General features: G+C 38.7%; 1 protein-coding gene across 5 annotated transcripts in view; it reads left to right on the top strand.

Annotated features, from left to right (window-relative positions):
• STAT3 (signal transducer and activator of transcription 3) overlaps positions 1-26,552 on the top strand; it is a 50,831-nt gene that overhangs the window by 4,568 nt on the left and 19,711 nt on the right. For all 5 annotated transcript variants that reach the window (XM_033089877.1, XM_033089882.1, XM_033089880.1 and 2 more), the window contains exons 2-4: positions 23,791-23,941; positions 24,848-24,992; positions 25,582-25,680. In XM_033089877.1, the coding sequence (XP_032945768.1) occupies positions 23,814-23,941; positions 24,848-24,992; positions 25,582-25,680 (372 nt within the window). In that variant the 5' untranslated portion in view covers positions 23,791-23,813. The remainder of the gene's footprint in view (positions 1-23,790; positions 23,942-24,847; positions 24,993-25,581; positions 25,681-26,552) is intronic.

Below are 26,552 nucleotides of genomic sequence, written 5' to 3'. Positions count from 1 at the left end.
CATATGCCCCCCAAATAAAATAAGGTTTGGATTATCTGATTCTCTTTTCTGTTACCGCTGTCCATAAGAATAAATGACTTTTCTTATCAGTGAACTTTTACCTGACCTTTGGCTTTTTAACTACATGGAACAAGGAACTTATATTTTGAGCTTTTTTATGATAACCATTACTGTAGGGTTTACGCTTGGGCGGTGTATTTGTGTGAGGGTTTCACGGTCCACAGTTGCTGAAGGAGGTGAAAGAATGGGCTCTGAGGTCAGACTCCTTCGGCTTTAATCTCCCTCCACTACCTCTTAGACCTTGGGTCAGTTGCTTGAACTTCTCTGGGTTTCAGTTTCTCTCTCCATGAAATGCAGGAGAGGAGTTGTGAGGATTAAGCAAGATAATGTGCCTGGCAGATAGCTAACACTTGAGTGCTAAAAATTAATATCATTAAAAACTGCAGTATCTAATTACAAAGTCAGGGAAGTTACGATTTTCACAGTAGCCATTAATGACCCAAAAGAAAGAAGGAGTAACTGGGAGATTCTAACCTAATAGGAAAACACTAAATGAAGAGGGACCAGGGGCATTTGCATTGTGGAGGAGGGAAGGGAGGCCATCTTGCAAAAGGAATAGGCAAGGCCACCCGAAAATTCCTGTTTTTACGAATGTCCAGGTGAGAAGTCTCTCTGCATCTTTCATGATTGCAGACCATTTATTTTAAGCAGTATTCAACACGTTAAACATTCATTACCACTTAGGAATTTGAACAGTCCCTTGGAGTTCCTTATGATGTAAAAAGTACAGATAATATTGAAAGTTTGAGGGGTAGGAGGGTGTGACAGTGGACAGTTTGGGGGTGAGGCGGAGTGAATGGTCTGTGCGAGACTGGGATGATTTGTCCCTTCTCATCTGTGTGTGTGTGTGTACATGTGTGTATGCATGTGTTTTCATTGGAGTAGAGTTTTATTTTCCTATCCTGTAACTTTGCTTTGCAAACGCATCTGTATTCAAAATAGCCTTGAGGTGAAGAAGCACACAGCTTCTCCGTGAAACAGGTTCTCGCACACCAGCTCTCCAGGCTGGGATCGGGGAAGGCTGGAAAGGAAAGGCCTTCCAGTTGCCTGCTGGCCGAATGTGGGGCAGGAGGAAGCCAGCGCGCTTGAAAGAGAAAGTAAACCTTCTGGTAAATAAATGGCTTCCCTATTGTGGAGGAGGAGTGCAAATTATTAGGGGGATCTTTGGGTAGTTTTTGTAGAAGGCATTTCTGAAAACTGATTTAGATTATCGAAGGTGAGCCTGATTTAGGAAAACCCTTGTCTGGTGTTAATCACCTGTTTTCCCACTTTGTTGATTGATTTTATTAGTTTGTGGTGTCCTGACCTCTCATTCTTACAAGAATTAGAGGACTTGCGTCTGAATTTGAGTACCTGCTTGGGTGAAAATGTGCTAAACTGCATGTTTTTCGCGTCTTTTCTAATATTAATTTTGTTTTGCTGCTTAGCAAACAGTGTTTTTCTGACAGAATCTAAAAGCATTAGACTTTTACTTTGTTCTCCCCTTCCTTCCCCCCTCAATCCACCCAAATGTAATCCTCAAAACCTCAAAACCCAGATATTAGCTGTGTAATTACCTCTCTTAGAAACCAAAGTGCAATATTGCATCGAGTTAGCATTAAAATAGTCGGCCTTTGAATTTTTTTTCTACTTGTGGTTTAGACGCAATAAATATTTAATCTCCGACTGACTGCCTGACAAAACCTGTTTTGCATTTGGGCCTCTTTTTATCAATATGTTCAAGGAAAGCAAATTTATTGAAATATTAACCAAACTAAAACAGAATTAGGATGGTAACTGTCTAATGCATAGGGGCAGGTGGGATAATTGAAGCATTCTGAAGCCAAATGTCAATATTTATTCTTAATTCCATGTGGCATTGTCCCTTTGCATCACAGTGCACAAATAAGAGAGGACTGTTAGTGGGTAGGAGCATATGGGACACTTTCGGGTTCTGATTGCTATGTGGGAGAATCATAGAGCCGTCTAAGATTCCTGTTTCTCAAATGTACCACTGTGGTGCCTGATGTCTATAGAGGGGGAGGTCGTGCCTGTTGGGAGACAGGGGGCTTCTGGGAGCAATGTACTTTCCACTCAGTTTTGCTTTGAACCTAAAACTGCTTTAAAAAGTAAAGTTTGTTAATTTAAAAAAAAAAAAGGTTCTGTTTCTGTAGACATATCTGAGGTGTCCTGGGTCAGCAGTATCCTGTATACAGCTGTGTGATTTCATAGGCTTTTACCTCAGTTTACTCTGAGCTTTACAATGAGAGTACTGTTCTTTTATAACCAGTAGAATATTTTCCAAGTAACGGAGAATGATACTGGAGGTGGGGGACAGAGAAGACCTCTACCGTGTCTGGAGTAAACTGCTTCTCCTTTCCCTAGGAAAGACGAATGCAAGTTTTAACCGCAGATTTGTAGCAAGAATCAACCAGTTTTGTTTTTCAGTTCCAGACTCCAGTTTTGTTTTGTTTTTTACTGTGAAAGCAATACTTTAGCCAAAAAAATGTAATCAGTACAAAAAGGGGTGTAGTAAGTGGGAAATCTCCTCACCTTGTCCTCTGAACTCTCTTCCCCAGGGACAGCTAGTTACCTGTTTCTTATCTTTTCAGAGTAATTTCATGTGTACACATGCAAATATATTTTTTCTCTTTTTTTCGTTCCACAGATTGTAGCAAATTATACACAATAACTCCATATCTTGCTTTTGTCACTTTATCTTAGAAAACACTCCATGTAAATATGTTTATATCTGCCTCATGTTTTAAAGGTCTGCATAGTAATGTTCTAGGTTATGGATGTTATAATTTATTTAATTAATCTAATAATAGGCATAAATTATATGCAGAATCTAAAGACAGAAAACAACGTAAATATCATATTTGTGTTCAGGATATATGAATAAATCCGTATATATATACTTTTAATGTTCTAATCATAATATGCATACTGTTTAGAAATGTAGCTTTTCAGTTAACAGAGTGCACATTTCCCCCCATAAACTTAAACTTTAATCTGGGGAGAAGTCTAGCTACCTCATTACATGAAACCCCAGTGTGTGTCTAGACTAATGTTTCTTAATGTAACTGAATATGAAAAGTTCATTGGTAAGGTTTCAGATTCCACATTGCATCTAACCTTTAAAAGCTATCACTTGTCGAGTTTTGGTGTAGTACTAAAGAATAATATCTCCAAAATTATCTGAAAAGGCTATTAAGATACCGTCCTCCCTTTTCTAACTGGTGTGAGGTCAAATTTTCTTCATATACTTCAACCTAAATAATATTCTACAATAGATGTAATGCAAAAGCAAATATGAGAATGCAACTGTCTTCTATTAAGCTAGACATTAGAGAAATTTCCAAACCTTTAAAATGCCTTTAACAACTCTTTCCACTATTTTAAAAAATATATAGCTATTTTTCATAGAAGTGTTATTTGTTAACATGTAATAGGTTTATTATTTTAAAATGAATTGATGTTTAAAATTTTTCTGTTTTACTATCTAATACAAATATTAACAGATAAAACCTACAAAAACAAAACTCTTTGTGGTCCTCAATTTTTAAATATATAAAGAGGTCCTGAGAGCAAAAGGTTTGAGACCTGTTGGTGTAAAGCCTTTGACATAAGAACCCTGGGGGTATTTGTTTCAAAAAGAAAAGATTCAATTGTTCTACTCCAGAGAGTCTGATTTAGTAGATCTAGGGTCATTTTGACAGGCAGCCAGGTATTCTAATGCATATGGTCCTTGGTTTGAGAAATGCTGCTATAAAGAACCATAAACTATGAAGTCTTCTTCAGATTTGTGAAGTCACATCCACAAGGTTTAGGAATCATTGTCGTTTTGGAGATAAAGGTAAATGGTAGAGTAGACAAAAGAAAATGCTTTGGAGATTTATTTTTATTCTGTTTACTCTTCTTGATATTTATGGATCTGAATATTAATCAAGGATGGATTTTAACTATCAAAACAATCATGACTTAATTGAAATAATGTTCATTCTGTTTTGTTTGTTTGTTTGTTTTTCCCTTTCTTCTGCCTCTCCCCCGCCCCCCCGCTTGGGTTCAGGCGGTTGTTTCTCAGTCTGGTTGTATAGGACACAGTCCCTGGCCCATGCTGGTATTATGAGCCTTGCCCCCCCACCAGGCAGTCGGTCTCCAGTCTTCGTTCGGCAGCTCACGGCAGCTCTCGCTGGCTGCCAGCGGCTCACACTGGCTGCTGGCAGCCCATGGCAGTACATGGCAGCTCACGCCAACCTCCAGCTGCTCATGGCAGCCCAGCTCCAGAGAAAGCTGTTGTTCACAATCTTAGCTGTAGAGGGTGCAGCTCACTGGCCCATGTGGGAATCGAACCGGGACCTCGGTGTTAGGAGCACGGCTCTCCAACCACCTGAGTCACTGGGCCAGCCTGTTTGTTTTTGATACCATGTTTCCCTGAAAATAAGACCTAGCCGGACAATCAGCTCTAATGCGTGTTTTGGAGCAAAAATTAATATAAGACCCAGTCTTATTTTACTATATAAGACCGGGTATAATATATAATATAATATAACATAATATAACATAATATAACATAATATAACATAATATAACATAACATAACATAACATAACATAACATAACATAACATAACATAACATAATATAATATAATAAAATAAATATAATATAATACTGGGTCTTATTAATTTTTGCTCCAAAAGACGCATTAGAGCTGATTGTCCGGCTAGGTCTTATTTTCGGGGAAACACGGTACACTACGAACATTAAGACTTTCTGACTGCATGGATTACTTTCTAAAGACAATTTAAGAATTGTCTCTAAGTAGACAATCTAGATAAAGAATTTGTCTTTAAATTTTATAAGAATTAGTGTTCTGTTTCAGACATGTCTTTGTACTAATGTTAACTTTAATTTATTATATGTAAAATGAGTAAAGCTCTCATTTTCCTATCTTATAATTGTATAACAAACTCAAAGAGAATTTTACTTGTCAGAGCTCATACAACAGAGATAAGAGTTGAAAACAGATAATTTGACCCGCTGCCCTTGGAGTTTGAAGACTCCAAGTTTGTGTTTTGGCTCTACCATTATCTATCTGCCTGAGAAGTTAACTTTTATGTTCTTATCTGTAAAGTGGGAATAACCATCTACTTGATAGGATTGTTACATTATCTTGGCCAATTCAGGATTCTCTTTGGTTGAGTGATTGAAAAAATCCAATGTCAATTCATGCTTCAGGCTAGGTTCTGCATAGGTGTGATTTTTAGAATTTAGATCATAAGCTACACCCAATGCAAACTGGAATAGTGTTTCTTCATAATTTTTTAAGTGTTTGTTCTTTTTCTTTCTAAGTCATGGCCATTACCTCACTTACATTTTTGGTTTATATGATAATTCCATGAGTAATTGGGCCTTTTCTTAGCCTCCCGTTGTGTAGATGGTAATGGATAAGATCAGCTGTTCTCTGAAGAGAACTGATGTACAACAAGGTCATTTATTTTTTCAAGTATATTATTCATTTTGGTAAGACTTTCATAGAAAAGCTTGTCTAATTGGGAGATAGCTTATCTTTCATCTTTTATATAATTTAAACTTTGTGGGTCAGATTTATCTTTTAAAACTATTTTTCATAAAGGATGATTCATACATTTAAAAGTTAATAAACTATATATTTTTAGAGCAGATTTAGGTTTCCAGAAAAATTGAGCAGAAAGTGCAGAGAGTTCCCTTACACCTCCTTTTCTATCTCCCCCAGTTTTTCCAATTATTAATATCTTGCTTTAGTATGGTACATTGGTTATAATTGATAAGCCAATATTGATACATTATTACTAACGAAAGTCCATAGTTTGCTTTAGAGTTAATTTTATGGTATGTGCTATGGATTTTGACAAATGTATAGTGATGTGCATGTACCATTACAGTATTATACAGAATAGTTTCACTGTCCTAAACATCCCCTGTGCCTCCACTTATCTGTCCCTCCCCCAGCCCCTGGCAATCACTGATCTTTTTTACTGTTGCCATAGTTTTATCTTTTTCAGAATGTCATAGAGTTGGAACCATGCAGTGTGGCACCATTTCAGATTGCTTTCTTTCACATAGCGACATTCATTCAAAATCCCCCATGTCTTTTTGTGGTTTAATAGCTCATTTCTTCTTATTGCTAAACAATGTTCCATTGTCTGTGTGTAACACAGTTTGTTTATCCATTCACCTGTTGAAGGACATCTCGATTGCTTCCAAGTTTGGCAATTATGAATAAAGCTGCTATAAATATTCCTGTGCAGGTTTTGTGCAGACATAAGTTTTCAACTCATTTGGGTAAATGCCAAGGAAAGGGATTGCTAGAATATGTTTAGTTTTGTAAGAAACTGCCAAACTCTTCTAAAGTGCCTGTACCATTGTGCAATCCCACCAGCAATAAATGAGAGTTCCTGTTACTGCACATCCTCACCAGCATTTGGTGTTGTCAGTGTTTTGGAGTTTGGCTATTCTAGGTGTGTAGTGGTATCTCGTTGTTTTAATTTGCAGTTTCCTAACGACATGGGATATTGAGCATCTTTTTATATGCTTTTTGCCTTCGGTATATCTTTAGTGAGGTGCCTGTTCAGCTCTTTTGCCTATTTTTTTTTTAATTGGGTCTGTTTTCTTATTATTGAGAGCATTTTAAGAGTTCTTTGTATATTTTGAATTCATTTAATTTTTCCTCCTTAAAACTTTCTTAAACTGGCATAAAATTCTCTTGTAGAATTCAAGCTCATGCAGAGACAAACTTTGGGATGTTTGTGTTTAGTGTACCAGGGACAAGGAAATGAAGTACGTACCTTTTCCCTCCTAAATTTAATCTTCAAACTCTCCTGGGTCTAGATCGGCTGGCTAGAGGGCGACAGTCCAGAGCACAGACTTAGATGCTGCTCTTTATGTTTATTCTCGCTGCCCTTACATACAATATGCTAGGTGGAGGATTAATTTCTCTTTAAGACCTGAACATTGCTGAGCCAAGGTGGATTGGAGTAGTGGAGAAATAGTGAAGATTCCTGGCTTTTGAGGGAGGAGAATCACTGTTTCTAGGGGTCATTCTTCTTGGGCCCTTTTTAATCACTTTTTTTTTTTTTTGTTTGTTTAAGGGACAAAAGTGAGAAGGTAGTCTTCCTTCCAGGGGTTCCTGAGAGCCTCTAAGGTGATGAATCCTAGGAAGGAAAGTAACAAGAGTGGCTTGAGTGCCTTTGTGGACTTCTTGGTGGCTTTGTCTTAGGGTTCAGAAACATGAACTTAATTGAAGGAAGGAGCAGGAATGGTAGGCTGGAGTGTCACCAGTCGTATTTGTGTTACCAAACTGAATGGATGCTACTTTTCTGTCACCATTTTGCTCCCCTTTTTAGTGGTATCGGACACAGTTGAACACCTCTTTTTTTACCTAAAAACATTCTTCTCCTGGCTTCTGTGACAACATACTCCCCTCGTTTTCAGTATTAGTGGTGTTTCCCAGTTTCCTTTCCTGGTTCATCTTCTACCTGAAGACTAATGCTGAAGTGCCTCAGGCCTCTTGTCTGGGGCTCTCTTTTCTTCTCTATTTTAATATTCTCTCCCTATGACTTTGGTTTTAACTACCATCCTGATGACTGTCAAAGGTGTACCTCCAACCCAGGCAACCCAGGGGTCTGGGCTCCCAGTTCCTGTATCCTGCTGCTTACTTGACCTTTCCCCTTGGACAGCCTGTAGGTGTCTCCTATTTATCTTGTCCAAAACATAACTCTGAAACTTTCTCACCACAAGCTTGTGCCATTGTCCCCAACATCCCCATCTAAGTAAATGGCATCACCCCATCGTGCAAGTTAAAAATCGAGGAATATCTTTAATCCCCCTGTTTTCTCATATGTCTGCTTCTCTTCAAGTTATCAGCAAGTCCTATTGGTTCTACCTCTAAAGTTCTCTTAAATTCCTTTCATTGTCACATCCGACTTCTGTTCCCACTCTGTGATAGACTAGATACCCTGAAGCCCCTCCTGCACAAAACACCAAGAAATGTTGGATAAACCGAATGAGCTCTTAAGAAAATTAGGGAACTCTTCACAGGCAAAAATCAAATGGAATCTTACCAGAAAAAGGGGGGAAGAAGCCAACCTATAACAGGGTAGGGGTGGGGTGAGGGGGAAATGGATTTACTTACTTCCGTTACTAAGGATTTTTAGTTTAACAGCCACTCTAGGCAGGAGACAAGGCTTTGCTTGGTCTTGGTAAGGAGTTGGAACTGCCAAGTCTCCTAAAAGAATCTCTAATCATAGTCCTGCCTATTTTAAGATTTTAATTTACACTGTTTTTTTGGTCCTAGAAAGTCAAAGCTGAGATTTTAACATAAAAAGGTCTGTTTTCCTTTGGAGGTCAGAACAAATCGTTACTTCCTCCAAGATGCCTTCCCTGATTATCTAAAGTCTGCTAACCTGACCTCAGTCACTCCCTCCCTGCCCCACCTTTACTGCTCTCATCACCAGTGCTAATTATCTTCCTAGTTTACTTCTCTTTCTCCATCTCAAGGAGGGCAGAGACCTGTCGGCCCTGTTCCCCACTCTCATACCCTGCCCTTGGTTCCAGATTGAATTTTTTTTAAATAAATAAATGGGCGAGTGAATAAGGAGGTTCCTTCCGAGAGAATATAAAATACCTAATTTTTATTTTACTTTGGAATTCAGCATTCCCCTTTAAAGCATAGTCTTAAATTTTATCCAAGTAATATATACAAATAATTTAGAATGTGAAGAATACTGAAAGGCTTATGTTGAAAATAAGTCTTCTATTTCATCCTTCCTCACTTCCACATACTGTTTCCCAGAGACAGCCACTTTCAAAGCATTTAGCTTTTTCTTCTAGTATTTATGTCCATGCTTCTAAGTAATAAGCCTATCTTGCGATTTTTGATATCTCAAATTTTTAGACATTTTAATTTCCTGTTATCATTGGTTAAGATTTATTTCTTTTACCACCGCTATTCCTTCCCACACCTCACAATACAATCGTCATAATTTTTAAACCACTAATGCATTTTATTTTGACTAAATAAATACTGTTCACCAATAAGCCAAGGAGTACACTATGATTTTGTTTCTTTTCACACACGGATATTTGATTTTTCCTGGAGTTAATATTTTTATTTTTGAAAATTTCTTGGATTTTTCTTATACCTATTGCTAATTTCCCTGGAGGTTCCAGCAGTTCTCTCAAATGCCTGGCAGTTTACTTCAAATACTTAATTAAACACATCAACAATCTATTCATTATTTCCTAGGCAAAGCACCATCCCCCCTAGTCCTGCTGCAATTTGGGTCTCCTTTTACCACTGTGCTATGTTGGATTCCCTTTTTTGTGGTTCCCATGTCTTCCTCTTTCTGGTTTCACTGCTTCATTTGCTGAAGCACATATTCTAGTAATACGATATCAGGAAAAGGTGCATGGGAAGTAAATTTTTTGAGCTGAAATATCTTATTCTCTCTTCATACTTGAATGATCCTTTGGGTGGGCATTGAATCATTTGCTTTTGGTTTTGAAGGCATTTTTGGCCCAATTGGCCTAGAATTCTGCAGTGTGTCGAAAGTCTGATGCTGTTATCATTTCTGATCCTCTTCAAGAGACCTGGTTCTTTTCTCTGGAAGTTTCTATAACTTCTTTAGTCCCACTGTTCTGAAATTTTACCAGAAGTGCATTAGTGTGGGTTTACCATATTTTCATTGAATTGGATACTAGATGGGTTCTTTTCCATCTGGAAAGGGAAATTCTTATTTCTTTGTTAATTCCCACCTTGCATTTTCCTCTTCTCTTTTTCTGTGAATCCTGTTGATTAGATATTGGATCTGCTGCACAGATCCATCTGAGTTTTGTTTTGTTTTGTTTTTACTTCCCCTCTGCTCTGTTTTCCATCTGTTTGTTGTTGTGGATTACATTCTAGGACATTTCTTTTTCTTTATCTTTCAACCCGTCTATTTAACTTTTAATTCTGGCTGTCATTTTCAATTTCAGGAACTTTTTTCAGTTGCCATTTTCATCTTCATTTTTATCCTATTCCTGTTTGATGGGTGTAATTTGTCTCTGAGAATGTTATTTACAGTTTTGTGAGATTTTTTTCTGCTTCAAGTACTCTGAATATGGGCTCGTTCCTTTTTTCTTTTCTCTCTGTCTCTCTGTCTGTCTCTCTCTCTCTCTGTCTCTCTCTCTCTCTCATTGGGGGTTTTCTTTAAAAGTGTCCTAGTTCTTAGTTCTTAAAGTTGAATGGTCTTATGTGCTTGTTGGGTTTGTTTTATGTTGGGCTTCACTGCGGGGTGATTGGGGGAGGCCCTGGCTGCCAGGGTCCTGGGAGCTGATGTATGTATCTTCTCGCCTAATCTCTATTGTTTTAGTTCAGTGACTTGCTCTCAGCTGTGTCTAGTGTCCCCAAGTCTAGACTTAGCTTTCTCTAGACAATAAGTATTATCTCCTGCTGGGTTTGGAGAGAGGTAGTTATTTGGGGGAATCTAAATGCTCTTTATAGATTTTTCAACCAATTCTCCTGTTTTCAGCTAAATCTTTCATCCCTGCTTTGAACCATACCTACCACGTCCAACTTTGAGCTTTTTGGGGATATACGGTATATTTCTGATTGGAAATCCCTTCTGCAGGCCTTTATTGTTCAGTTTTCTCAGCTGTGCTAGGTCATTTACCATCTCTCCACTTTCTAGATTCCAGAATTTTATTGATATCTTTTGTCCACTGTCATCTCATTTTCCATTCTTTGTCCTTGCTGGGTTTGTACTCATTGCCCCAGCTTTACTGTCACTTTCGTAGATTTTGGGTCATGTGTAACCAACCAGAAGATCTATGCCATGTTTTCTTGAGCACTCCTGTGTTTGCACCTGCCATCCCTTCTTCTTGGACTGGCTACCTTTTCCTCAGTAGCATTACCGTATCTCCCATCCATCCATGATACCTTGTAAAGTATCCGCCTTCTCATGTAGTACCATTCCATTTTCATGTAATTATCTTGTTATATGTCTGCTTTTCTTTCAAAACTGTACCTTCCTTGACAATAGGGACTAGATTACACGACTCTCAGGAGCACCATTCACCTTGCTATCTTAGAGTTATGTTCCACGGGTGCCCCCTAGAGTGTTGCATTCCTTTTGCTTTGATAGGGGCTATGGATTCTCCAATTCTGTGTTCCCCAGGGCTTAGCAAAGCACCTGGTAAAGAGGTACTCAAATGTTCCATGAACTGATGACACCTCTACATGTGGCCTTCTAGGTGTCACAGGTTGGCTACAAAATGTCTAAGATGGGGATGTAATGTATAGCATGGTAATCATAGTTAACAATACTGTATTGTATATTTGAAGGCTGCTAAGAGAGTAGACCTTAAAAGTTCTCATCACAAGGAAAAAAACTTTGTAACTATGTGAATTGGTGGGTGTTAACTTTTGTGATAAGCTTTTCACAATACATATCAAATCATTATGTTGTACACCTAAAACTAATACAATATTCTATGTCAATTGTATCTCAATAAAACTGGGGAGGAAGAAAAGAAAACCTCTGGGAAATGATATATTTTACTTCTGTCCATTTTTGTCTCCTGAGGTTACAGTTTTGTGATAAATATTAAAAAAAAAAAATCCCAACAACAAAAGACTTCTCTTTAAGAGACAAACAACTGTGACCCTATTTTTATGCCTGGATGGATGACTTTCTCTTTGAGGTCAGACTTTTTATTCCCCTCTAACCATATTTTTTCAGTTGTAAAGTTGAAGACTTGATCCACTCCTTGCCTCTTAAGTCATAATGGGGTGGAATGAACCCCTAGACTAAGTCAAGAAGCGATTGGATGTTGTTCTTGATGCTCATGTCAGTGGTCTGTTTCCACATATGTAAAGGGAGGAGGTTGGATTTTATATATTTTAAGAGCTCTTAAACAATAACAACGACAGATGTTTTTTGTTATTGGGTTGGAGCCCAAGTGTCTTGAGGGTAAAGTATTGAAAAGCAGGCAATAGATTTACTGTGTAAAGAGATTTACTGTTGACTCTAGGTTGGGTCTTAGTGCTTTCACTTTGAGAATATCTCACAATAAACTTAGCTCATCCAAGTGTCATGAGATGTCATCCATGTGTCATCCATGTTTCATGAGATGCTTTCACTTTGAGAATATCTCACAATAAACTTAATTCATCCAAGTGTCATGAGATGTCATCCATGTGTCATCCATGTTTCATGAGATGCCTCATTTCAGTGTCCACATGTCCATATTTAGTTATGGTGTAGCTTCGTAGATTCTCAAATACTACCAACAGGCACATGTCATAAAATGTCTTCTTTTAGATGACAACAGGGTGCCAAAGTCTCATTATTGCAATTTAAGGAGAAATAACTACTATATAAGTTTAGCTTTATGGGAAAAGCCTTATATTTAAAAAAAAATTCTTTTGAGGCTTACATTTTAATATAAATTCTTCTATTGGGAAACTTTGTATATTTGCTTTGTCACTTATAGTAAATTTGCATGAATTATTATGCTTATTAGCTTATGCTTAAGGAATATCAGCTTATGCCATTATATGAAGTTAGTTAGCTTCTTTAGCATAGTTTTCTCTATGCTAAAAGTATGTTTCAAATGTTTTTTAAAAAACTTATTTAATTTTTATTCATTTACTCAACAAATATTTGAGCATCCTCTAGATGCTGAGAAAGTAGCAGTGAACAGAAGAAAGTCTTTGTTCTTATGGAGCTTACATCTCTAACAGGTAGTGGTGGAAGGAAATAAACAAAAAAGAAATATATGATATATTAGAGGGTGATGAGTACTGTGAAGAAAAATTCAGCAGAGTCTATGTGCTGTGTTAGATAGAGTGGTGTCAAGGGACATTTATCCAGAGACCTGACGGTAGTGAAGGGTGAGCCATGTAGCTATCTAGGGGAAGGGCTTTCCAGGAAGGAGAGAACGTACAAAAGGCCTGGGGCAGAAATGTCCATGGTGTGTTACAGTAGGAAGCAGAAAGACAGGTGTGAGCAACAGGAATAGCAGTGGGAGAGAAGGTTAGAGAGGCATCCAGGGGTAAAATGGATTATCTGGGGGGGCCATGGTAGGAGTTTGAATTTTTTTCTGAGTGGGTTTTGAGCAGAGGAATGAAATGATCTGGCTTATATTTTGAAAGGATATGTAATGTGGAGAATAGGCGATAGAGGGATAGGGTGAGAGCATTATGACCAGTTAGGATTTTAGTGGACTAGTCTAGGTAAGAGATGATGGTGGCTTGGATTAAGACTGTAGCAGTGGAAATGATGAGAGGTGCTTGCATTCTAGGTATATTTTGAAGGTAGAACAGAATCTGTTAATGGATTGAATATAGGTAGGAGAGAAAGGAAGGAAGGAAGAGGAGAAGAGAGATTGGAATCATGGCTTATTTTCAAGGTTTTTAGTCTAAGCACATGCAAGAATGAAGTTGTAATTTGCTAAAATGGGGAAGATTGAAGTGGAAGTTGGCTGGGAGAAGATTTTAACAAGGGGTTTACTTGGGGTACATTAAATTTGAGATGCTTGTTAGACATCTGAATATAGAGATACTGAGTAGCCAGTTAGAAATAGGACTCGAGTTCATGAGAGAGGATAGGACTGAGATATAAATTTGGGGTTATTGGTGTATAGATGTTATTTGGAAAAAATGGGACTGGATGAATCATTTAGAAAGTGAGTATGCAGAGGAAAGAAGAGGTTCACTAGTAAAATAGTTTTAACAGCAAAGCCTGTTGCTTTGAAACTGCAAATTCTTTTTCTCATGGAAATTGGACTCTCTATAAAGATGATATTCCATCACTATGTTAATAAAAATGTTGTTCTAGTCACCAAATGCAATAAACCATCTCAAATTTAGTGGCATAAAACAGCAATCACAGATGCCCACGGATTCTGGGGCTGGAATTTAGACAGGCACAGCAGGGATGCTTGTCTTTGCTCCAGAATGTCTGGGGCCTCCACTGGGAAGACCGGACGTCTGGGGGCAGCCGTCATCTGGAGGCTGCTTTATTCACATGTGATGCCTGCGCTGGCGTGAGTCAAAGGCCAGTCTCAGCTGGGACTGTAGACCAAGTGCCTCTTCTCTGCCTTGGGCTTCTCACAGGGTGTCGGCTGGTTTCTGGAGAATGAGCCTCCCAAGAGAATCCCAGGCGGAAAGCGGCATAACCTTGGGAGTTGCATGTTGAAACTTCTGTCATACTCTGTTGGTGGGACCGATGATGGGCTTAGCCAGATTAAAGGGGGGGGGACAAAGATCCCTTCTCTCAATTGGACAAGTATCAAAGAATTTGGGGCCATGTTTTCCAACCACTACAAATGCTCTTTGAATTTGAGGTTCTGCTCTCAAACCATAGTTACTTTGAAGGAAGGAGTTCTAACACAGGATCCACATGGACTCTCTGAGAATATGGACTCTCGGCCCTGTTATACATTGCTCCATGCTAAGTGTCCAGGATTACCTTTATATCTCTTGTCAGGAAAGTGACCCGAATAGATTAGAGAAAAGGTTCTTCCTTCTCTTCAAAAAGTATTGATCTGTGTTATGGGTCTATGACATTGAGATTCAGAAATTTCAGTTTCCTTCCTCTGCTTTATTTCTGTTGCCTATATTAAAAGAATATTAATAACTTACATGGCATTCTAGATCAGTGAATGCTTTTATGACTCTTATTGGGTTTTGGCCGAAGCTAACAGAACCCACAGGCTTTTTCCAGCAACTTGCCCTTCTCCTCCCTTTGGTTGCCTTCAAGCCTGGAAATGTTGACACGACGATTTTCTTGCCCAACCTACAATTGTTTCTTAAAGGCTGTACTCTTTTTGTTTTAAAAAGTTGGCAGCCTGCCTCTGATTTCTGTGAGGAAGGATGCTTCGCTTCTCTCCAGAAAAACTTCCAAATTCTAGGTAGCCAGTCGTACAGGGTAGAGCTCATCTTGTTTTCCTAGATGCAGTTGCCATATTGGTGCCATGCTTTTCAGTGTTGGTGGTCATCAGTGACTGACTGTTCCGTACAGACTTGTGCAGTAGAGGAGGTATTTATCTGTGTGCATGCAAATGTAGGAAACTATAAAGGAAATGTTCATTTGGTATCTTAAATCTAATATCCAGTTGGAAGCTCTAAATCAGAATGATACATGAAGGTTGCCAACAGAGAACTCCTCTCAAATGGAAGGAGATGGAACAAGAAAAAGCCTCAGCTGCATCTGTAAGTACTATGGGCATTCAGAGTTAAAGCAGTGACTGGACCATATGTGGGTTAGGGAAAGCCTCTCTAACATTGATTGGCAGGAAAAGGACATGTAATGCTACCAAGGGGAAAAACATTTTAGGCCTGAATATCTATGAGAAAGGAACAAAGTCTGGGGGGGTGAGGGCAAGAGAGAGATAAGTTGACTTGATATAAGATGGGACATTTTTGAAAGTCATCTTGAGGCTGGAGAGAGGAGCTAGAGGTGCTCAAAGCTGGCTGAGTTGTTGGGGAGCCTTGGGCAGGGATAAAGATTTTGCATTGGACAATGAGAAGTTAGTTATGTTTTTGAGCTGGGGGAGTGCTGTGATTTTACTCTTATTGAAAGGTCACTGAAGGATCATCCTGGAACTTTTCAAACAGCAAAACTGAAAGAGTTAGTCTGCTTCTCGGAATACTTCTTACTGGATACAGTGTCCTCCCCTGGGAGAATCTGGCTCACTCAGTAATTCATACCAGCAGTTTATTTGTTCGAGACATATGTTTTGAGCACCTTTGATGAGTTGGGGCACTGTGCTGGATGCTGGGGAGCAGAAGCCAAGGCTTTTCCTGCCCTCGTGGAGCTGGCAGTCCAGCATAGTGGCTACAAGTGATTGAGTCACAGTGCTCGGTCCAAGCGATGGTGATGGTGACATAAGGCAAGTCTTTGGAGGGAGGCCCTGGTGTTTTCAAGCAGCTGAAAGGAGAACAGAGTGAGTGGCAGGAGCTCAGCCAGCAGGCTGGTGCCAGCTGAGGCAAGAAAGGCAGGGCTGGCCTGCCAAGCCATCCATCGGTCCCATTAATAACACTTACAAACACTTATACGCTGTGGCCAGCTGTGTCCTCGGTGCTTCGTGTACATTAACTCACTTAGTTCTAACAATGACCCTGTGAATCCTGTGTTGTCCCCTTTTTACAGATGAGGAAACTGAGGCACAAAGAGGTAAAATAACTGGCAGTAGCTCACACACATCTAAGTGGTGGAGCCAGGATTCAAGTCTGGGCATGGTGGCTTCAGGATCCATGCTCTAAACACAACATTCTTGTTCCTATTTTGTTTTTCAGCCTAAGAACAATGCAAGGTCATCCGTGGGGTTTTAAGCAGGGTGGGTCGCAAGATCAAGTCTCTGTCTTGGGAAGGTCTTCTCTGCAGGGTGGAAACTGACTGGCAGGAGGCAAGCAGAGATTGGGGGACAGTTCGAAGCTCTTATCGTGGCCTAGGTGCATTTTGGCTCAGGTTTCTGGCCGATTTTCTTTGGAGTTTATCAGTCAGCTGGAGTACAAACCCTGGACCTTTTTTGGTCAAATATCAATTTACTCCTTTTACTGAAGCATTTATTCTTGGATTGTAGAACCTAAATGTCTTGAGGGAATGGAACCTGATCGTAATTTATAGGCTGAATAGTCTTTAGAGGCCAGCCAGCCCAGTGGTTGTCTCAGTATCAGAATTACTGCTGTGACATTTCCCAGGGCGAGCATTTGAACCTCCATTTGAACACCAAACACAACAGGAGCCTGGGAGGTTGTCCCTTACTCCTCCTCCCTTTCTCTGAGTCGCCTTTGCCCTTGAACCAGTCACTAAGCCCTGTACGTAACACCTCCCTCTGTAATGTCTCTGGAAGATGTCCTCTCAAAGTATGTCCGAGGCCACCACCCAAGTTCAGGCCACTGCCACCTCTTACCTTGATTATTGCAGTCTGAGGGATCTTCCTGAAACGTAAATCAAATTGTCGTTTGTCTGCTGAAAACTTTGCAGACCTCCCCCATTGCCCTGTTTCTTGGTGTGGCTTACACAGGAACCTTCTCTAACCTCATCTCACGCCATAGTCTCTTTATGCAGTTTCTACAGTGTTCCGCTTCATGACAACGTCCAGGGCACCACCCATGGAGGTTACAATTCAGTCCATCTGGAGTTAGGACCAGCACCTGGCTTCTCAGAGCCCCTTAGGTGACTCTGACATGCGTCGCGCATCCAGCGTTGATCCCTGACGTCTGCTCTTATTCTGAGGTTCTCGGTCTGGCCACACAGTAGCATCATCTGAGGAGCTTTTAAATATCAAAACCTGGTTCCCACCCTCAGTGATTCTGATTTGGCATCTGGTTTGGTTCCCAGGCATCTCTATGTATATATTTATTGGAAAAAAGTATCTGCCCTTATAATTCTAATCTGGGGCCAGGGTGAGGAACCTCTGCGTACAGAGGGAATCACTGAAGAGGGCAGAATTTGGGAGTAGATGTTGTGGGGAAACAGATTCCGGCTCTGGAGCGATTTAGCCTTTCATGTACAGATCTCCAGGTATTTGAAGAGCCACTCCCGTAATTTAGCTTTTTCTCTCCTAACCCCACTTGCCGCTCCCCAAGTCTTCTTACTGGGCAAAATGTTCACTTTTGGACACCTCGCACCCTGAATGTGTTTGTTTTTTAGTGTGTCATTTAAATTGTGATATAATTACAGCATCATTCTAGATGTGGGCCAGTTACAACAGGATTGATAGATCCTTTAATGGGAACACTATGTATGACTGTTAAAATACCATCAGGTCACATTGACTGGGTATCATGGTTGACTCTTGGGATACTTAAAGATCAATGAAAACTCTCACTCCAGCATAGTGGTTAAGAGGAGGAACTCTGAAAACAGACTACTGTGCCTCAGTTTCCCCCCTCTGTAAAATGGGGATAAAAATAGCATCTATCTCACAGGGTTGTTGTGAGGATGAAAAGAGTTAATAAATATGTCAAGTGCTTAAAACAGCATTTGGCACACAGTGCTGTATAAATATTAGTAACAGCCGTTAGTTGTTTGGAATCCTTTTAATCCAAGTTTATTTTTTTTATCTTTTTCTTCCATTTGGATATCACTTAGTGTTTTCACTTTTAGTCTTTTTAGGACCTGGCGCTATCCATAGGTGAACCATGTATGGAGATACTTGATCAGAACACCACCCATCCTTCCTGCACTCCCCTTGCCCCCTTACGTGCCAAAGCATTACTAACTTCCTTCCTTAGGATATGATACAAAGGCCCCTAAAAATGCATAGTTTTACATACTGTGTTTCCCCGAAAATAAGACCGGGTCTCATATTAATTTTTGCTCCATTAGGGCTTATTTTCAGGGGATGTCTTATTTTTTTCATGTACAACCATCTACATTTATTCAAATACAGTCATGTCATCTTCTGGAACATCGTCATAATGTACGACATGCGTCCGTCTGGCTGAGATCTTAACTGGGGCTTATTTTCGGGGTAGGTCTTATTCTCGGGGAAACACGGTAGCAGAGAAAACTGACTTTATCATTTAACATGACTAATAGGAGGAATTAATCTGTTCCCCAGAGCACTGAGGAAATGGATTTAGCATAAGCCATGCTGATGAAAGTGATTCCACAGGAGGACGGAACAATACAGCGCAATAGTAAGGTGCACCCGGCACCTTGACCATATAGAAAGGATGTTGTACGTCCATTATGATTTTTAACTTTTACAACAATCCTTCAAAAGAGGGGTACTTCCCCGTTTTACTGAAACAAAAGATTGTTCAGGAGTCAAGTAATAATAAGTAATTGATGAAGTATGTCTACTGTGTTACTTTCAATTTAGAGGGAATTATGTTTGTAAAAGGCTCTTGCTCCTTTGATCTGAAATATCTGTGATCAAATATAGTGCCTATCCCAAAAGAAGTATGGAGAATCCATCAATTTTTTTTTTAATTCCTTAACACTATTAGATTTGAAATAATAAGAGGCCTTCGTAATTCGTAGTTCTCAGAATCATTTTCTCAAAGACAGTGGGGTGAACACTACATTTTGGGTAGTTCTTTTGGTTTTGTTTTTAAAATTCTGGCTGTCCTTCATGGATCAGAGCACAAGGTTTTCTTTCCCTTTTGCTGTTCACATTCCTGGTAGTCTCCGCCTCCTAAAGTTAGCTATAAATCTAGTACATTTTATTCTCTTTGTTTGTGGGTATATCTTAGATAACTATGCAAAGGTAGGACTAGTGATCAGATTTGGAATGGAAAAAATAATGTGCTTGGCACAAGAAGCTTTATTTCTTGAATTAAAGTGAGCTAAGAAGGATGACGGATAGTTAAATACACTTTTTTGGGTTAAGAATGCTCCAGAATGTCAATAAAAACTCTTCTTTCCCTCACTTCTCCGAGCTCTACTCCCAAGTAATTTACTACTTCTTTCAGATATTCAATTTTGCCACATTAGTAGGGAACTATAATTCAAGTTCTCTTATTCTCAATGTCCATTTTTGTAAGGAAGAGTTGATTTCTGACTTTAAAGCAAATCCTATTTTTTTAATTGAACATATTTTAGTATTACAATAAATATGTTCAGTTTGTGCACCCAAGTATTAGTATTTTTTCTTTCTAGGAAATCAAAACTAGATTTATATACAGACTTCTTATTATAAAGGTAAACATCTAGTCTTAAACATCATAAAGGTACTATTTGGATTTGTAAGCAATGAAATTATGTTTATTATATAAGTGTACTTAGTTTGAGTTATCTTTTTTAATGTGAAATTTCAAAGTCTTAATATCTAGAGTAATTATGAATGGGTAAGTTATCAATGGTTAAATAGTTAAAGCTATAATATTTAAATGTGGACTCCCTGTCATTCATTACACCTTTAATCCTACAGTAAAAATTTCATGAAGGTTGAGTGTCTTTGTCTAGCAGTAATTGTCTTTTAATTTTTCTCCTCTCTAATTTACTTTGAGTTTTCAGCTACCTATTAGTTTTGGAATGTGGTATGATGAGAATAAATAAATTGGAGCTTGCAAATATAAATAAATTCAGTGGCCCTCAGTGAGATGAGCAGGTTTATATTGAAAACATTAATAGTAACCAAATAGTTGTTTTGTGGGCTTTAAGCAAAAATCTCTTTTTACAAAAAAAGTTTACTATATAATAAGTTTTAAAATGGAATACAAAGCTATAAAAATACTACGATCCCAACTTTTACAAAGAAACAAAAAATGTATACACATTCTTGAGATAAAAGTAATTGGACCAATATGTCAATTGTAATTCTAGGTTGTGGATATGGGTGACTTTATCATTTGGGTTCTTTCTTCTTTTTTCTTTTTCAAAATTTCCACAGTAAATGTTATTACTTTTATAATCTTTTAAAAATGACTTCTTGAAAGGACTGGTTTCTATAGAAATTGGGGCAAGTATATTTCTGTTACTTTATACTTTGTGTCACTGGGCCTTTCCTGACAACAAAAAGGAGCTTAGTGTAGGTAACAGATAAAATATAAGTATGCTTAATTTAAGACATAGATATTTCTTAAGATATAGGTATTTCCTAAGGTATATGACCAACACCCAGAGAAAACTCGCATGGCACATTGCAAAATGGAATAGAAATTTTCTTTTAGAGCGCTCTGTTCTGGATTATTGGATGCACTTGGTTTTCGTCCCTCTCCTCACTTTTGCCCCTCCACCCTCACCCTTACGGTAAATCCACTGGAGCGTGGATGTGAAATACAAGTCTTAATTTAAAAAGGAGTTTTATGAAATGACGTAATGAAACCCTTTGGTTAGTGGGCGTGACTTATGTTCCTCAACTTGCCCGTGGTTACTTTAGATTGAAGTATTATATAAGTGAGAACTGTGACTTTGGACAAACTCTTTTAGTGATCTTGACAGTACTAAGTTCCCCATTAGACAATAGTTGTTTGCCTTATGACTTGTTGGTAAAGGGTTTGATAAATTCCTGTTTTGTTAAATCCAGAAAGTCTTTGGTGCTGTTTCATTTTTCTTTTCAGTTGTAGAAAACAAGGTCACGCTTTTCCCTTTTATGCTAATATTTCCTATCTGCTAACCTAAATTTGGTCAGTACCTTGAGAGAATTAAGCTGTATGTCATGCCCTAATCCAGCCACTGTCAATTAATAGAATAAATTGATTTCTCTCCCGTGCACCCAGAATGGGACTTGGCACTCAAATTGTTGTGCATATCACTTTCTGTGTTCTGGGGTTCAGTGGTTGTTAAATCACAGGCTTAGAATTATTCCGTAGATAAGAAATACTTTAGTTAGAATTTAGTGGATTTCTTTAGATTAATTTGTAATTTGAAAAACCAGAATTGAGGTTGTGAAATAAAGTGGGCTTTAAATAATTTTTTTTCCAGTAAAACAATTACCACAAAGCTAGTTGGCAATGGTTTTCCTAGACAGTTTGGCTAGCGATCTCTTAAGGATATGCAGTTCTTATGAAGGGTATTTGGTCTGATAGCCCTGAGGCTCCTGTTGGTTAAGTATGGTTTGTAGCTAAGAAGCCAATAAGGACTCCTTATTGGAGTCCTTGCTCCTGTTCTTGAAAATGCTACCTGCTCCTTTGGCCTTAATTCACAATGATTTAAATATATACATATCTATATCTATATCTATCTATCTATCTATCTATCTATCTATCTATCTATCTAGTAGCTATTACAATATTACCTACAATGATTAGACAAAGAAATAGAACATAAGTCATTTTTAGTGCTTTAATTTTATGGAAAAAACTGGTTTCTGGTTTAAGAAATAGCACGATTACTGTACTACTTACTAAAATCCCAACTAAAACCAAAACAACAATAACAAAAACCCTCTGAGTCATGGACTAGAAATGAATTGAACATTTTTCAACAACTTGTAATTTTTTAATGGTATGTCAACAAATGTAATGGTATATTAAATTTGAAAATGCAAATATTCATCATGGCCCCAAAGATAATCTATAATTGAGCAGGCATAGGGGGTTGCTGCTTTATGGTTTTAACTTCAAGCTTCAGGGAGCACACTGATGGCTCTCCATTTGTATCCAAGATAAGCAATTCAATAAACTAGTCTAGTTTTCATTAATTTATAATACGAGTATGTTATGAAAAGTGGGCATCTATTTCTTAAATCCTTAAATCCTTTATTAGAAGAGCCACAACTTTTTGGTTATATAAGAGCAGCAGTGTCCAGTGAAAGTAGAATGCAAGTCACATAAAGTTTCTAGTAGCCACAGTAAAAGAAGTAAAAAGAAATCGGTGAAATTCATTTTAATAATCTATATTCATTTAACCCGTATATCCAAAATGTTGTCATTTCAATGTTAATGAGATATTTCACCTGTTTTTTTTTTTTTTTTTTTTTTACTAAATCTGTAAAATCCAGTGTGTATTTTACACTGCGGCGTGTCTCAGTTTCAACCAGTCACATTTCAAGTGTCCAATGGCTGCACATGACTAGTGGCTGCCACTTTTTAATATGGCAGATCTAGAGTTTCAGTATATTTACATTCAGTAGAATCTACACAAATTGACATTATTCTACAGATTTCTGTGCAGATTGGGTCCTGAAAAACATAAGGCAGATCATGATGCTTTTAGCCTGCGAGGCAGATTTGAATTTGGTCCTAAGGCGAATATTGTAAGAGAGTTCTAATGGCCTTTGACTTCTGATTGAGGGTAACACATGCCATAGTCACAGTGCTTCAGCATGTAGCATGTAGCCTTCTCTGAGAAATAAATAAAGCACGAAGTCCAGTTAGGTGTATTTGTTTGTATGTTTTCAACCTTTCATTAAATGTTCTCACGATCCCAGAGAACCATCTCAATATACTTTGACCTCTACATACCTTAGTCTTTGGCTATTTCTTATAGTTATTTTTACAACTTCTTAAGCCTACTTGGTCTGTGTTGCTATTTTCGTAACCCATGCTATCTATTCAGAACGCGGACTAAGGGTAGTTAGCCGTGTTGGTTTCTCATATCGGAGCATTTCCTTGGGGTATTCATGAACCTGAGGGCAGCTTCCATTCCATGCCTGGTATTTAGCTTCTCTTCTTTCTCATCCCAGTCTGAGAAATTTAGTATATGTGCTGCCGAAGCAAACACCCAGTCTGAGAAATTTAAAAAACAAACTTAGTTTTTGTTAAGTGGGAGAATTCCAGGCAGATCCTTGCTTATACTTTTAAACCTATAGTCTCGGGATTAGCTCTCTGTCCTCTCTGAACAGCCATAGCCCACATTTCAGTCTTAGTTCAGGTTCACTGTATATACCTCCCAGTTCACTTAAAAGGGGAGTAAGGTCGGAAGAAAGGAACTGACATCTGTTGAGTATCTGTTGTTGTATGCTAGGCACAAAGCTGGGTGCTTCAGAAATATTATCTCAGTAGCCCCGAGGAGTAAGAATTGTGATCTCTATTTTATTGATGAGGAAATGGAAATTTGGAAGTTATTTTTCAATAATAGATTCTAGGACTTGGCATCATGCCCACATTGTCATTCAGTTTAGAAGAAGCCGTGATGCGGTTCCAGAGTTAGAGATTGTGAATGTGTATGTGTTGTTCTAAATTGGGAGAGACAGCTTTCCAAAGCAATTTTTATCTGTAAATCATAGACCTGACGCCTGTGTTGGGTAGCTGGGGTATTTCTAGATTGTTTGCCCCTACCCCTACTGGGGTTTGTAGTGACCATTCTGAACATTTGGTTTACAGTTGGGACTCCTGATTCCAGCACAATGGCCCAATGGAATCAGTTACAGCAGCTCGACACACGGTACCTGGAGCAGCTTCATCAGCTGTACAGTGACAGCTTCCCGATGGAGCTGCGGCAGTTTCTGGCCCCTTGGATTGAGAGTCAAGATTGGTAAGTCCTTCTTGAGAACCTCCCCAACTTTTTATGTTTTAGTTTGCATCACGAAACATGATCTGCTTTATCTACCTTGACTCTGTACTAACTATTTCATGGAAAAACTTTTGGATACAAGAGACGAAGTAAAGGATCAGGAGATAAGAGGTACTCTTAGTCTTGTATAAACATGTTCTGTATTAGAAGCACACACAGAACTGTCTTTTGGCACATTGAAATAGCCTGCTTGGTGGTAGATGTTTTCAAGGCTGATTTGGGTCTCCTTGACTTGGTGAGAGCCTGTGTGTGTTCCTAAACTTCAGGGACGTGCTACAAATATTTTTTATCTGAGTCAGAACTCTGTCATGGGTAGAAGTTTATGTCCTTGCTTCCAATTCCCCTTAAATTAAAGGAAAGACACACAGAGTAAGAGAAAGAGACTTGTTTATAGAGGAAATAATGGCACAGAATTCCAACAACTATTTCTTTTAATGTGTTCAGATCCACCTATTAATTTTGGTTGAATTCATCCTAGGATCCAGGTTTTCCAGAATTTGGTGAGGGGGCAGGCAGGTGATTCAGAGATGTGGGGGATCAGAGATGCTCGACATCCTAGCCTGGGATTTCTTATTTGCTCCTAATAATCTGACCACATAGTTGACTGAGAATTTAAAGCAAAAACAGCATACCTGTCCACTTTACTCAAATATTTTGTATGTATAGACTATGACAGTGGCAGATAGTATCTGGAATACATTTTAGTAATTATTACATTGATATTTATTGTTGCTGAGTAAGATGAAGCTAAAATGATGAGTGAGTTAAAGCATTAGGTTTGCCTTGGCTTTTTCCTCCTTGATGGTGATTTCTGTGTGTGTGTGTGTAGGTTTCAGAATTGTTGTTTATCCTTCTTCCTTTTCCTAGGGCTTATGCTGCCAGCAAAGAATCCCATGCCACTTTGGTGTTTCATAATCTCTTGGGTGAGATTGATCAGCAGTACAGCCGCTTCCTACAAGAGTCAAACGTTCTCTATCAGCACAATCTGCGAAGAATCAAGCAGTTCCTTCAGGTGTGATGAGATACTAAGTAGAGGAGAAACCGAATCTTCAGTGTAGGGTTTTAGCTTTCTTTCCTGGAAGTATTTTTCTCATTTGGCTAAGGAGTGAGAACCTGTCTTGTACTTTAAATCAAAGGAGAAGTAATTAGCCCCTTCTCAGATGTCCAGTGCTCACCGTTGAGCATCATTACCTGAAATTCACTGCTTTCACCAATTGAAGTAATAACGTGATTGTCATGTTAATCACATTAACATGTTAATAACATCATTGTAACCAGGTCCCCTCGTAGGAAGATGACTCTCACTTTTAAATGTTTAAAGGTTTGGCCATAATTGGCTACTCCTGGACTGTCGGCCTCCTCCCTATAAGACCAGGATAACACACTGTCCAAACACTCAGACAACCGTGCCTTCCCCCTTTCATCTCATCTCCCCTTCATCTCCCGCTGATTGCAGCCCGCCTCTGAGGCCTTTGTTCTTCTGTTTCATGGAGTAAATGAAATGCTCAATTTATGCAGAATTTAGCTGTAAGTTAGCAAAGTTCCATCCGTATTGCCTTAGCCTGCCACTGCTTTCCATTCTCTTTCTCTCCTACTTATAGAGCAGGTATCTTGAGAAGCCAATGGAGATTGCCCGAATTGTAGCCCGGTGTCTGTGGGAAGAGTCCCGCCTCCTCCAAACGGCAGCCACGGCCGCCCAGGTGAGACCTGGGAAGAAGCACAGTGCTGTTGAGATGTGTTTTCTTTCCTTGTTGTGTACAAAGATGTGCTTGCTCTTATGAGGTCATCAGGATGTGCACTGACCTCTAGGGTACAGGTGGGTGTGAAGTGGGTGTGTGGGGTTTTTTAATTTTATGCAATGAAAAATAACTTTTTTTCCTGAGCGTAGCATGCATTCTTCCTTTTTTAAGCACAAATCAAAACATTGCAGAAAAGTACAAGGGAGAAAGTTTTTTAAAAATCTGAATTTTCAGTCAGTTCCTCTCCTTATTGTTTCTTCCCAAGAAGCCAACATTAATAGTCTGGTATGTATCCCTTCACACCTTTCTCCAGGCTCATATAAACTATAGAAAATACACACACACACACACACTCTCTCTCTCTCTCTCTCTCTCTCTCTCTCTCTCTCTCTCTCTCCCTCTCTCTCTCTCTCTACTTAAATGGGTTTATTTCCCTTCATCTTGGTTTTTTTGTTTAACATTATATCATGTAAAGCCCTCTAAGTCAAGTAATGTAAAGCTAACTCATGTTCTTTATTTGCTGCATTATGGTCTGTGGTATAGATTTGCTGTAATTTATTCAACCATTCCCCCTTCAGAAGACATTCACTTCATTCTGTTTTTGTCCATTTTAAATACTATTCCAGTGTCTCCCTATGTATCTTTATGTATTCAGGCTTTGATTTCTCTACTATAGCTTTCCAGGCTGCCTGTTTTTATAAATGAAATTTTTTTAGAACACAGCCACACATATTCATGTATGCTCTGTCTGTGGCTTTCATGTTGCAGTGGCAGGACTTAGTATTTGTGACAGAGACTGTATGACCCACAACGACAAAAAGATTTACCACCTT

The sequence above is a fragment of the Rhinolophus ferrumequinum genome, chromosome 21 (genome assembly GCF_004115265.2).
Source record: "Rhinolophus ferrumequinum isolate MPI-CBG mRhiFer1 chromosome 21, mRhiFer1_v1.p, whole genome shotgun sequence".
In the NCBI taxonomy this organism is placed as follows: domain Eukaryota; kingdom Metazoa; phylum Chordata; class Mammalia; order Chiroptera; family Rhinolophidae; genus Rhinolophus; species Rhinolophus ferrumequinum.
Note: the sequence above shows the minus strand (reverse complement) of the source record. Positions and strands in the feature narration are given on the sequence as shown.